The 14,327-nt window shown below is 39.4% G+C and overlaps 1 protein-coding gene across 15 annotated transcripts in view; it reads right to left on the bottom strand.

Annotated features, from left to right (window-relative positions):
* Nucleotides 1-14,327, bottom strand: part of MFF (mitochondrial fission factor) — a 31,709-nt gene that overhangs the window by 1,702 nt on the left and 15,680 nt on the right. For 7 of the 15 annotated variants that reach the window (XM_019838780.2, XM_019838776.2, XM_019838783.2 and 4 more), the window contains 4 exons: nucleotides 9,968-10,126; nucleotides 6,556-6,588; nucleotides 4,965-5,024; nucleotides 1,880-1,964 (listed from right to left, as the gene is read on the bottom strand). In XM_019838780.2, the coding sequence (XP_019694339.1) occupies nucleotides 1,880-1,964; nucleotides 4,965-5,024; nucleotides 6,556-6,588; nucleotides 9,968-10,126 (337 nt within the window). The remainder of the gene's footprint in view (nucleotides 1-1,879; nucleotides 1,965-4,964; nucleotides 5,025-6,555; nucleotides 6,589-9,967; nucleotides 10,127-14,327) is intronic. The other 8 variants (XM_019838782.2, XM_019838781.2, XM_023259751.2 and 5 more) reach the window with 4 other exon arrangements.

The raw sequence follows: 14,327 nt of genomic DNA, 5'->3' as shown, positions 1-14,327 counted from the left end.
ATGAGCTCTGTAGAGCACTATGAATGCTCTATGGGATTACTATCATTATGTTAGAGAAGTTGAAGGAAGAGATTTTCACAGAATGTGGAATCCTTAGCATTTTGAGGACCGAGAACTCCAACCTGGAGGGGTGGGGGGCGGGGGCGGTGGGAATGGGAGTCTACGGACAGTGATGCAGAGATAACCATTTTCACAACCCGGAAAGGTACGTCACTTTTTAATCAGTGCTGAGGAGCCATTTTTCTCTTAGGGCCAGTAAAAAAAACATAAATAAATAAAGTGCTTAGAGTTGATCACCTTTTCCCAACCACTCGCAACGAGAGGGGCTTATTTGGTGCCACGGGATGCTATGTTCTTACACTAAACGATCCATCTTATCGTCAATGAAAAAAACGGGACATTGATCGTGAGTCGTTACGATATTTTTATCTGGGCAGCAGCAACACCAAGGCTGCTTTTTAATATGGAGAGTGGATTACATTTTCTCTCTTGAGGCCAGGCGGCCCACGGGTTCCCCATCCCTGGATGAATGGAGTACAGGCTGGTGGGTTTCCAAATTGGCAACGGACCAAGGGAGCTTCCCCTGCCGCCGGGGTCACAGACGTGAACTCTGTAGAACCTTCTCGCGATGCGGTGCTTGCGCCTGGTCTTGGGAGCTCGGTTTCCCACCTGGCTTTCTACTACTTGTCACAGGACGTGTGTGACCTGTTTACAATGACTCGATCTTTGTCTGCTACTAGTTCAGCCTCTAAGCTAAGGATCGAATGGATGTTGTTACAACCCCGAAGCTCCTGCTATACTCTCAGAAAGCAAGGTTGTTGGTCTGACTGTGAATTCTACGACAAATGCCAGAGAAACTCCCTTTCTTCAGCAGGCGAGGTATAAATAAATATGCGTGAGACCTTCTGACACAGCATCCATTTAGTAAATAAACGAGACTCACGATAAAAAAAGCAGTATTTGTTTCATATTATCGTTATGTTGAATCTTTAAAACGATACTGACTGATTATAATGCTAAGATATTTAGTTTCTTGATCTTAGAAATACTTTCTTTCATTCACGTCTCCTCTACGCCTATTCGGCACAGACACAATTACAACACTGGCTGCGCCTTCTCCACGTGTGTGTGTCTGTGTGATTCTAGAGGCCGTGGGACCGCATATTAAAAATGTGCATATGCAACTGCACTTCCAAGGCAGGACTTATTACAGAACACAAGAAATATGTTCATAGAGGCGCTGCGCAAACTGGAAGCAGTGACTTCCAAAGCGGAACTCTCCAACATCGTACCACAGGTCCCCAAGGTGACTTCCACATTTCAAGAAGTCAAACAAGCAGTCTAGTGGCTATGCTGGTTGGCTAAAATGCCGAGAGTCTTGACGTGGCCAGAATTGTACCAATCCATTTTGGTAATACCATTTTACGCTGATTAAAATGTGTAAATGGTGGCTTAACACACCTTTAATCAAAATGGAAAAGTCAATTATGGCTTATTAAAAACAGCTTGAGAATGGGGCGCCTGGGTGGCGCAGTCGGTTAAGCGTCCGACTTCAGCCAGGTCACGATCTCGCGGTCCGTGAGTTCGAGCCCCGCGTCAGGCTCTGGGCTGATGGCTCGGAGCCTGGAGCCTGTTTCCGATTCTGTGTCTCCCTCTCTCTGCCCCTCCCCCGTTCATGCTCTGTCTCTCTCTGTCCCAAAAATAAATAAACGTTGAAAAAAAAAAATAAAAAAAATAAAAAATAAAAAATAAAAACAGTTTGAGAAATAAAATAATTCATGGGTTCCACAGGAGAGAAAATGATAACATGTTAAAAATTATCAGTAACATACTATATGAATATAATTTAGGATTCTCTCTTGTCTAGTACATTAAATACCTGCCGTCTTAATGAAGCCGCATCTACAACAGTCATGTCGTCCGAAGTTCCTTCAATTGTTGCATCTATATGCGACATGCCATGCCTAGCAGATGAGACACAAAAATGCAATTTAATATTACAACAGAACTAAGAGTACCCGGGTAAGTCACATCATGTGCTGGGCAATGCTCAAAGAACTGTTCAGAAGACTGATATTTAACAACAGGAATTACTAACATATTTTACCATCTGAATTGGTACTAACAAAGGAAAGCAGAGGAAGAAGCAAAAAGTATTTTGAGCAATGATTTAAGAGCTGCCACTCTGAAACAGAACAACGCATAATTCTTCCACAAACTTCCGTCCGTATGGAGCTCCACAGGAGTCCCTGTCGAGACTCACTGGCCGGGAACACTAACTTTAGCTAAAAAAAATAACATAGATTTTTTTTTTTAAATTTCTCCTCCTCTTCTCATTGCCTCTTACCATTTCTACTCTCTACTTATTTCTAATTACCTGTTCTCTACTGTGTCTCCCACAGAAACAATGATAAAATCACCTGAGGACATCTTGTCACTGCATTCAGATCCAGAATTGGCTCAAAGATTAATCATTAAGGGGCTGTGTATAAAATAATACTGGAAAGCCACAAAGAACCACCCCAGGGAAAGCACATTAAAAAATACTTCTTTTTCGAATACAGTTACTTCTAAACGAGCACTGACTTTTAAATGCCTGGCAATAAACCTCTGAGAAACAAATACACACAAATGCTATGCTTCCCCTTTGCCTGGATTTCCACTTCTTAAGCTTATTTTAATTAACAGCTTAATTGAGATATAATTTGCATACCATACAGTTCACCTCACATGTTTATATCCTCGCTATTTTAATCCTGTATGGTTATTTCCCTAAAATGGCATAGTAACTTTCCTGAATAAGCAGAATCTAAATCAACTGAATTAAAAGGTCACTCCTTTGTCATCCAGAGAGAGTTGGCACATGGATTACATCATTCTAATCTTTCAAGCAAGTCCCCGTTACAAAAAGCACACAACCACACGAAGGCGTATGAAGCAAATTATAGTTTTCATCCAGGCACGTTCAAGACAAGTCTACTCAGAAAATCCTGTTTCATATGCTGTTGAAAATAATCCAAAAATAGTTTAATAAAGTATGTGGAACAGGATTTATTTTATAATCATTCACTGTGTTCCCAGCCAGGGTCGTCATTCTGAACAGATGATGACCGTACGTGTTGCAGTTTCAATGGCTGACGGTGCGTCCTGACTCTACAACAATGTCTACGTGTTCCCTTTATCACTAAATGAACTGGCTTTCACATTTCACCACTCCTTTCTTCATCGCAAGAGGAAATATCCTCGAATACTGAGACTAACTGCATCTGAGAAGTAAGTTTCTATGTGAGTAGAACTATGAGTTTATAAATATCTGAGATAATAATTCTTTTGAAGATTCAGACCGAATTATTACATGACTGGAGGAAAAAACACGGGTTGAAGATTCCTTTTCTCTACACTTTATCTCAAAATAAAACTTTTCGGGGCACCTGGGTGGCTCGGTTAAGTATCTGACTTCAGCTCAGGTCATAATCTCACAGTTGGTGGGTTTGAGCCTCGTGTCGGGCTCTGTCCTAACAGCTCACAGCCTGGAGCCTGCTTCAGAGTCTGTGTCTCCCTCTCTCTGCCCTTCCCCTGCTCTCGCGCACCCTCTCTCTCTCTCTCAAAAATACATAAACATTAAAAAAAAATTTAAACTGGGGGGGAAAAAAGAAGCAATGGCTTCAAAGGTAAAGGAACCCCAGACTGAACACAGAGAATGAAATATAAGTGATGGGAATTACTCACTTTAAATCCTGAATTAAATAAGGTGTTAAACACCTGTGAAGGAAATCTTCATTTGCAAAGAAATCTAAGGATATGGCAAAAGGCCTTACGTATATAATTCAACTTACGATAGAAAAAAAAAACATTAAAATAGCTATATATCAGATATAAAAAGCTGTATTTGTCAGAACCAAAATCTCTGTAAGAAATGTTAAGTCAGCTCACTGCCTGAAAGTTCTTTGAGGGAAAGAGAAAAGGATCACGAACTTCCAGTTCCAACTTCTGGGAAATATACAAAGGTAGTAAACTTACAATGGCCTGAACTGACACCGTGAAAGAAACTGGTGAGCAGAGGAGAGGGTAAGGCACCACTAAGGACACGCTCTTCAACTCCTCTAACCTGAATGCAGTATTCTTAAGAAACTGATGTTTCCCTCTTCTCCTGCCTAAAAATCAACGTGTCAGATTCCTCTCATCATAGAAATAATGCTGACAGTTTTAAGTCTACTGCCGTGGGTAATACATTTCTGCTTAAAATGAACAAAATTAGCTCTGAAAAAGTTACAGTTAATGGTATCTGCGAATACCAAGCAATTTTCTCTTCCCCAGATGATAGGAAATGGGAATTTTGGCACCTCGGAACCTTAAGCATCCGTATGTGCCAGTCTATCTGTCCTGGTGCATGCCAGGAAGGTATAATTACTGAGGCTAAGCATGTCTGAAGGAATGAAAACAAGAGGGAAAAGCTTAAATCAACAGATGATGAAAACTCTTTGAACTAAATTCCTTTTCTAAACGTTTAACTGTCTAGACTGTCGATGCCGATTTCCCCCAATTTAAGACGATGCCTTATACACACGTTTATCTACACGTGGCGAATGCCACCCCAGGCAATTAACAAGAAAGGAAATGGTAGACAGAACCTCGGGCAACAATTAAAATGATGCACATAAAACAAGATTTAAGACGGCCTTTTCTGTGTTTCAGCGTGATCCTCGATAAGCTACCAAAACGGTATTTACATGAAATATCTCAGATGTGCACATGGTACCTTCACCACCAAGGATTTTTCTTCATACTGTGGTTGGCAAACGTCCTGAATGATGAGACTCAGGGTTCTCAGAGAAAAGCCAGGATGTACTCAGAGAGGAAAACTGTGAGCGGTTCAAGCTAGAACACAAAGGCAAGGCTACTACATGCAAAATACAAAGGCAGTCAACTGTTTAGCCTGATAAGTACAAAGTCTCAAAATTTACCTGACGTTGTCATGATGAGGATTAGAAGTGGCGGCAGCAGACCCACCCCGCAACACGGGTCTAAGGCAGGTTTTTGCGGGAGAAGGCACAAGACAGAATCAGGAAACAGAGAAGTGATAAAATAAAAGCAAAAACAAGACAAAAACATGTCAAATAGGATTATATTGTATGTTGTGATACAATATAATATCTGTCAAATACTTTAAAGATCGTTGCAGGACAGGCCCTCCCTTTTGATTTTCATAAATTTAAGGTTTTACCGCAGGTCAAGAACCAAGAGGAAACTCGTGTGACAAGACAGCACCCCCGTAAAACTTTTTTTTCCCTTTGGTGCTTATATTTTAATTTATGAAATTCAAGAGAGAGGACAACTCTGTCTAAAAAGTGTAATTTCCCTTTTCTCGTCGGAAAGAAAAGATCACCCGCAACCCTGGAAGCGTGTCAGGAACTGGTGGGTAGCACCTGCACGATCACGGCTGCCCATCTGGTGTCAGCGGCCCAGGTTAAGTTCCATTTCCCACGGCTCCTTCCCTCCCGCCTCACTCGTTGGAATCACGCCTCGTATCCTACTGTAGCTGCATCTCATTCAAACCTTGGCTCCCAGAAGCAAACCTGCAAGCCTGGGTTCTGGAGCTGAGGCCGTCAGAGGACGTCTAGGGTGCGGCACAGAAGCACAGCCAAACTGCGCGTCTCTTCTGGAGAGACCCCCCAGCAGCGGCACACTGGGCAGCTGGGAATAAAAGACTGCGCTAAACTGGAACACTTTGTGGGGATGGTCACCAGCCTCAGGACATACGCTGGTTCTTCTAGAGGGCAGTGAGTGCTCCACCGAGGTGAGCAGTAACCCTTCCAATACCTTTCACTTTTAAAAATCGGAAGACAAAAACTCTCTGTGGTTTCTGGTCAATTGCCCAAAAAGCAATCAGCAGTCATTGGCGACCAGAGAAAGGAGGCTGAGCTACAGGGGCCATAGAAGGATTTTAAGAATTATTACATTGTATTTCAAGTGTCTCATTTTCTCAGTACTGGTCGTGTGTTGCCTGCATTGAAGTATCAAGGCAATGCTTAATTATAGTCAACGTTTAATATCAAATGAACTAATTTTTTTCCGTTAAGTTGGTACAGCTGTAAAACTTTGGCTACAATACGAATCACTATTTCCTCCCAAGTTAATTTATATAAGACAATTTTCATGTTTAGCTTGTACGTTTCCTGGAGGCACAACTGGTGCTTAAAGAAATTTCGGGAGCCTACAGGATAAGGAATTCTGAGGCTGTGGGGGAGACGTTAGACTTCTATTGTGCTGGCTAAAGAACAGTGAGAAAGCACATAAGCCTGAAACAGGTTTTAAATCATCCCGTTCTGCTCCTATAATTAATTACTCTGTGGCATTAGGAAAACTTGCTTCACTGCAATCTTATAGCACGCTCGTCTGAGAATGCTTAAGTAAATGAAGCCGCTGCTGGGTGCTACTTAAAGCTTTTATTAAAGAATGCACGCTAATATGTTCAATATGGATCTGCCATAGTCAACATATGCCACCACAGAGATTTCCCTCCTATAATGCAGAGCCAGAAAATAGTACAGTTACCTTTCACAACGTATTTCATTTTGTCTTCTCACACTGGCAATTGACACATATAATATAAAAGTAAATTAGACAGGTATTTCGCAAAGTTAGAAACTTCATTCAAGTACCAGTTTCTACCATAAGTATGATTTAATACATTAAAAGAAATCTTTTCTAAGTCCGGTAATACGTTCAACAATAATTTTGTAACTAAAGAGGCAAAAGGGAAGGAGAGCCATGGCTCTCCAAGTTCTAGCATTAACTTGTATATTGACATTTTTGAGTAAATAAATGGTCTGACTTAATAAAATATGTGTTTCTTTAGTAGAAAAATAAAAAAGGAAACTGCTACAGTAAATAAACAGTAACATATTTATATGCATACTTGCAAAAATACAAATACAAATTAAAACACCATGGTTTCATATTCTATTCATTCAAAGCCAATATAATCTGCTCATGAAAAACTATATAAAAAAAAATCAAGCCCCTTCTAAAAATAAAACTTAAGCATGCTAAGCATGACTAATCTGTTGATATTTAAATAATGTTCTTAACATGGGAATTAAGTTTCTTTTTTTAAATGTGAATATTTTGCGTTGGAGAATGAAACACGGAGGTCTGGCAGATGTCAGGAGACACAAGTGTTTCCTGACCAGCCAAGGACTAAATCACAGCAAAATTTTAAATTCAAAGAACACACCTATCTGAGGTGTTTGGGTACATTTCTGATTCCTCAATTTTCCAAATGCACAGCACTGACCCACGTGTATCAAGGATTTGATTTTGTCTTCATGTTGAGCTTGGTTTTAAATCAAGTAAGTTCTCATCAGATGAGAGAACAAAAATGTAGTACATAAACTTTCCCACAGTGTTCCTTAAAGTGTAAACTGAAAATTGTTCTTCCATGAAGTAACTGTGAATCTGCATTTTTTAATAATAAGGCAGACAGCAAGTTCCTTTTTTTCTTTCTGCTGATTAGTTCTAGCTTAATGTAACTGTACCTAAGGTAAAGGCATAAGACCAAAGATAGGATATTACATGAGCATAACCACCAAAGAGTAATAAAATAGAAAGGAAAAAATGATGTACACAGCAAGGAACATAAAAGCACTTAAAACTTTATAAGCAGTATTACTGTAATAATCATGCAGGTAGAACATTATCCAAATTTCACATTCCTACTCCTTGTATCTGCAAAGTCATGCCAGACAGTTCTCTTGTAGAAATAAAAAATGATTTGGTACTTACAATTCTGATTAAATCTTGTTCAACATTTAGATCGTAAGAGATTGAAATGTAATTTAAAAAAAAAAAAGGCAAGAAAAAAAAAAACCCTTTGAATAATGGAAGCATCCAATAAGACTAATAAGAATCTAACCCTCCAGGCTCCAAGGTAACATAACTAATGGTATGTATCCAGGAGCAAAAAATTATTAATACAATTACTTTATGAATTTTTAAAATCTCATTTAAGTAAGATAATTCCTTTCCAGAAAAAAAACGGATTTTAAAGCTACCAATTTATGATAATTAAAAAATTAATAACTAAAAACTTCACTTAGGGCTCAATACAGTTTTTTGTAATAAAAGAATACAAAGTAAATTCTACATTAGTAAGATTTCTGATTTTCTATTTTTGAAGTTGAGGCAAAATTATTTTCCATTAATGGGCAAGGACTGCTTTGTGAAGTCACAATTATTTAATCTATATAGAATTTATAAATATCTTCCTCACTCAGCTATTTTCACTGTTAATAGCATTTGATATGATATAATTCGACCTAATAATCTGGTCTCTTCTAAGGACCTACTGTAATTAAAAAGTGAAAGACGACACCTGGTGAAGAAGAAAGCTATTTTAAGGAGGGAGGAGAAAAGAGGCCTTTGGGAGTATCAGTTCTTAAATGCCAGGTACTTTATATTCAATGCCTTTTGAAGGACTTACCAGGGTCCTAAATAAAGAATTTGAGGCTATTATTACCTAGATCTTAAATAAAGATGGTGGTGGGAATCTATAAAACTAGATTATAGGTAATACTATTATAAACTAGGTAATATTATTATTGCCTGGTTTTTTTTTTTTTTCTTTTTTAACAGATGAAGAAAATGAGGTCCAGAGAAGCTAAACAACTTGCCCAAGGTCATTGTGCAGCTAGCTATTCAGTGGGGTGGGTCAACACTGAATCTGGCTGGCTCCCCGATTCCATGCTGCTTCGTACAGGCTCCAAATATTCTGAGGCAGTTCTAAACCTTTGGGGAGAGGGATGTATGTGTATATGCAAACACACACACATATACATGAATATACATGTATGTATCATTTTCCCCTGCTATGAGCTTCCTCTTTTAAGCTCTTTCTGGTGCGGCTTTAAGTCGCTGGGCCCAAATGTATACCACTACATTAACGCGGGGCAGGCTTAGAAACACCAGTCGATGGTATGGACAAGTGCTCACGAAGTACAGTAAAATCTCTGAGGCTTGCGTGACGATCAAAAGCATTCAACAAGAAAGTCTGTTTGGACTGAGCCATAAGACATGTCAGTTCCTAAGGTAAGAAACAAGGTTTACTGGCAGGGCCAGCTTAACTTATGGGGGAATTCTTCAAAAGTTAACAGTCTGCTAAACTGTCCATAAAAATTCAAATGGTGACGCACAGAGTCACTAGATAAAATGTTTGGAGTTGAAATGAAACGGACTCTGCCTTTCCCACACTATGCCAAAAAGCTCCCCCAATTTTATCTTTTAAAAAATACTATGCAGTAAAGAAGCAAGGGCACAAAATATCTGAAATAACGGCAAGGAAAAATCAAGCCCAAGTGTACTACTGACGATTTTACTGGGAGATGTCCAAAAGTGAGATACCTTATCAATCCTGAAAAATATCAGTATTATCAGAAAGACAACAGCATTTGGGGTTTTCAGTACAGGCCCAGAAATCCCTAGCTAGAAGGAAAGTAAACAAGTGTCCTAGCACCTACACTGATATTGTCTTGTCAGTTTGGCTTCGGTAGCCCAACCATCTTCGTATCGCAACGATGAAACCAAAAGACTCACTAAAGAAAATCAGTACGCTTCAGTCCAACAGCCTACACTCCATCCGACAGTATGCCTCAGCATATTCCAGTGGAGTCAAGTACTTAGGTCAACAGAGCCTTGGGGGGAAAAAAAATCATTATACCTCCTGTTTCTAGTTACTAACTGAATACTCTCCCTGACTAAAGAGAAGCTAAGAGCATCTTGTGAAATGTGAATTTTGGACAATAATTTCGATTTAAAAGAAAGCAAAGCAGGTTGTTTTAAGCCACTGCATCTTAGGAAGAGACGAAGGTGCGAACACAAAAGGAAGACACCACAGTCCACTAACAAGGAGACAAACAAAAAAACAAAAAAAAAGCAACACAGCCAGCGAGAGTCACTGATGGCCAGTCACCTGCGATTTTCATCCAGCACATCCAAGATCTGCTGGTAAGCCCTACGAGTGGAAGACTGGATAAGCGACAAAATGCCTCGAGCGGAGGGAAGATTAGCTCCACCTTCAGGTAATGTTTGGGGAAGACAGGCTCGGACCTGTTGGGGCGCCGGTGTCACACTGTTTCCGGGAGCACAGCAAGCGAAGAGAAAAACACGCAAGTCAGACTCTTATGAAACCTCAGCGGAGCAGTTTCCCCAAACACTTCGTCCTTTAAAAAATTACCGTCGTTGTCTTGCCCCTTTTCCCACCCTTCCCTCTCCCCCAGGAAAACAGTCAAAGCAAGCAAGTTCATCAACATATTCAATTGTTTTAAAAAAAAACCAGCTACAATGCAACGCCCGTGACCGTGCAGCCTTACACATCAAATTGAACAAACTGAATACGAGACGCAACTTTGCAGCGGGAAGAGAACCACAGTGAACAGTGTGTTCAACGCCGAGCTCCGGAGAAGCGGCATTCTTTAGTCGCCGCGTGTCTTCCCATATAGCAAGTCACACGTCTAGCAACCAGCACTGCCCTGTGACCTACGGGTGGTGAGGAGATTAGGACAGAGAGTTCTGGGACACAGGTGTCAGGGTTCAAACACACGAATCAAGAGTGATCCCACGAAAACGCCATTTCCAATCTTTCACAGAGACAATGAAGCGAGCTGAGGGTATGATGCGTAAATTTCAACCGAATTCAAGTTTCAGAAGGTTGCGACAAAAGCATTTTGATAGCTTCATTATATTAAAGCACATGTTCTCTAGCTAAATGACTGAAACATAAAACCACTCCTGATTCTGTGCAGAGAGTGAACAGAGAGGCAAGACAGTTCTTAGATTACCCAGATGGATGTTAAGGCAGCATTTCTGGGCTTCCGGGTGACAGTAACCTTAATCACTCTTTCAGATGTAAGCTAGAGTCACAATTTCTTTGGCTCCACTGCCAAGGCTTCTTAAAAGCTGAACATATTTGAATGAAACAATTTTATCGTTCGAACATCCACTCTTGAGCTTGGTGTATTTTCGGAGAGCTGTTTAATGTCAGCTGTGTGAGGTATTTAAGTGATACCAGGACTTGCTTGGCATCTGGTTTGTTACATGAAGAGGCTTTGTTGCAACAAAAGGACTGTGACCCTGGGATGTGGGCTCAAAACTTTTTCTCAATGTCAGGGCAAAACTACCTTGGGTTAAACCTCACTCTTGTGTATTTCACCCAAAAGAATGAAAGGTGGAGCAGTGAACAGCTGAAAAGAGAAAAATCTTTTCTTTTGATTTACGTAAACTTTTCTAACTTAACATGCATTTTGTTTGGAAATCACAACATAAGTGGGATAACTGTTGAAAGGACTAACATGTGATATTATACCCAGAGTCCCTAGAACATTAAAAACAGGGGTGCCTGGGTGGTTCCGTCAGTTAAGCATCTGACTCTTGATCTTGGCTCAGGTCATGATCTCACAGGTTCGGGAGTCTGAGGCCCACATCAGGCTCTGTGCTGGCAGCGTGAGCCTGCTTGGGATTCCTTTCCTCTCTCCCTCTCCTCCCACCCCCCAACCCCCCTCCAGCCCTGCTTGTTCCCTTTCTTTCAAAATAAACTTAAAAAAAAAAAAAAGAAAATCCACAATTTTGTGAATAACTGTGAATGTCTTAGTGACCCAAAGCAAGAAGTATTATAAATATGAAAACCCTGTTTTCCAGACTACTTAGAGGAGAAAGATCTAAGCCATGTCTACGCATATTGAGAAATTAATTTATCAGGGCTGATTCCCTACAGGAATTTGGCCTAATGCTGCCAACATAAGAGCAAATTTTCAGGTACAGGCTCATGGATGATTACCCTAAACATCTGTCCAGAGATTCTGGAATATACATAAGCCAACTTACCGACCCATGGTACTTGGCAAAACCCATGCTGAGCATCCAAGAAGAATAAAAAAAAAAAAAAATCAGTGTTATCTGGGATACAAAGTCTAGGTACTAGCCTTGTACTCAGAGTTCTTTAGGGAGCAGAGGGAAAATCTCACGTTCTTGCTCTCTGTGAGACAGCAGACTGAATTCATGTCAGAAAAATGTCACCAGAGGCAGGAATGAAAATGTACTAGTTATGCATTACCATAAACAAACAATCCAACTTATACTCTTCCTGACAGAGCTCCAACAAACCTGGCTAAATTTACTTAGGAAAATTGTAAAAGACTAATCAGTACAGTATTTTGATGTAATTAAAATTTTTATCTTAGCATTTTGGGGCTTAAATCAAACACTTTGAATATCATTCCGTATTAGTAAATAAATCAGCTACACACTAATGTGTTAAAATCTCTAACAATCACCATTTAGAATTATAATCCTAGAGCAATAATGGCAATAAACTAAATCCAAATCCAGGACAGAAGTATGATGGATTTTTTTGTCCACTAAAAATTAAAGAAGGGTTACTTCCTTTGAGAGAAAAGATTTTGTCAAGAACAGTAGGTACTGTTTGTTTAAAGTTCTCAAAGTGCAAGTACTTCCTGTCCATATACAGGAGATCAGTTGGTAATTTATAAAGTAGTCAAGCATAAACTAATTTCAGAATAACTGCAAAGAATTCTTGGGAGGGAATGCACAGAAGGTTGAGTTTTAAAACTGTCTAGGGGCACCTGGGTGGCTCAGGCAGTTAAGCATCTACTCAATTGTGGCTCTGGTCATGATCTCATGATTCCTGGGATCAAGCCCTGCATTGGGCTTTGTGCAGACACTGCAGAGCCTGCTTGGGATTCTCTCTCTGCCCCCAACCCCGTTTGCACGCACATGTGCACATGCTCTCTCTCAAAATAAGTAAATAATGACAATATTTTAAAAATTTAATGAAAAAGTCTCTAAGATCTCTAATTCTAAGATTCTATGCATGATCATGTGAAAATTGGAATATGATAAAAAATGAAAAAAAAACTTACATGATCCTTAATTGTACCTTAAGAAAAAATATTTTATGTAGAAAAAGATGAAATTAAGCCTTTATCAATACTAGTAAAGATATTTATTTTATCAAAGACCAACATCAAAAGCATATTTGGACTTTTGGCGGTTTCTCAAAAGTTTTAAAGATTAGTAAGAAATTTAACTTTTCAGTATTTATATGGTAATCCTTCACATAAACACCAAAAACAGAACAGAAACTATTTTTAAAACTGTTGAACACTTTGGGCAGTATATGTATAGATGCAATGCCCTTGATTGTTAACTTTTATTTCCATCTATAGTTGCACCAAACGATTAAATCACAAATGACCAAAGTTACCCTAATTAGAAGCAATGGATACTTCAGCCATTTTTCTTTTTAAAGATTCAAGCAGCCTTGCAAAGCAAGCCTTCAAAGCAGCCTTTGGTTTTGGTTTACAAACAGACAAATTTAAGAACAGGAAAGAGTAAGCCCATTTTAGCAATCAGCCTGATGCTGGCTAGAATGTCCACCACTGGCATCAGCTGTGGAGGGAAACGGTGCTTTTAGGATTTTCATCTCTGTCCACTCATCCACCCAAACAAGGTGCAGTGACTTTTTGTTTTGACAAGGGAACTACTGTGAAAAGCAAAAAAGTCAACATACTGCCAAGGCACTGGGATTATTTAAGCAAATGTTATCTGATTAGTAATCTAATAAAATTGCACTTTGACAATAAATTGATTCCTACTAATGTTATAAAACGGCAAAGCCTCAACTTCCTCTTTTGTAAAAGATTAGGAAATTCTGAGGACAGCTCTGATATTTACCATATAATTTCACCAGGAATAGCTCTGCCTGATGCCTATATGAAATCCTACTCATGAATGGGAAGTAAACAACACTAGCCAATGTCAGAACCAAAATTTAAACGAAAATTTACTTGTCATTATTAAGAGGTAAGTCCAAAGTCAAGTACCTCTTTCCCATGGATTTTCACAGGAATAATGTTTCTCAAACTGTGAGGGTAACGTCTTTGGTGAGGCTCCAACCTCTTCCAGAAGACAGTAAAAGGTAAAATTGTGAAAAGAGTGAGAAAAAAATGTTCATGGAAACACAAATTTTGTACCCCTTCTCTTGAAATTTTAAATAGAAAACCTTAACTTGTTGCCATTGTCTAAGGCAATTTACTGGTTCCAAGAAGCACAATAAAAGAACCAGCAGAAGAAAAACATCACTGGTTGCCAGAGTGATTTCTGTTGCTTAAGAACCGCATCAGCTGCTGAGTTCCTGTACTATGCACTAAAATATCCCCACAACAGGCCAGTCACTCCTGCACCTTCTTTTGGCAGAAAGAGTAGGTTTAAATGATCCCAAAACATTCTTCCAAGCATAATTTTAATCTATGGAA

Source organism: Felis catus, chromosome C1, assembly GCF_018350175.1.
Source record: "Felis catus isolate Fca126 chromosome C1, F.catus_Fca126_mat1.0, whole genome shotgun sequence".
NCBI lineage: Eukaryota > Metazoa > Chordata > Mammalia > Carnivora > Felidae > Felis > Felis catus.
This window is presented reverse-complemented; position numbering and strand designations above follow the sequence as displayed.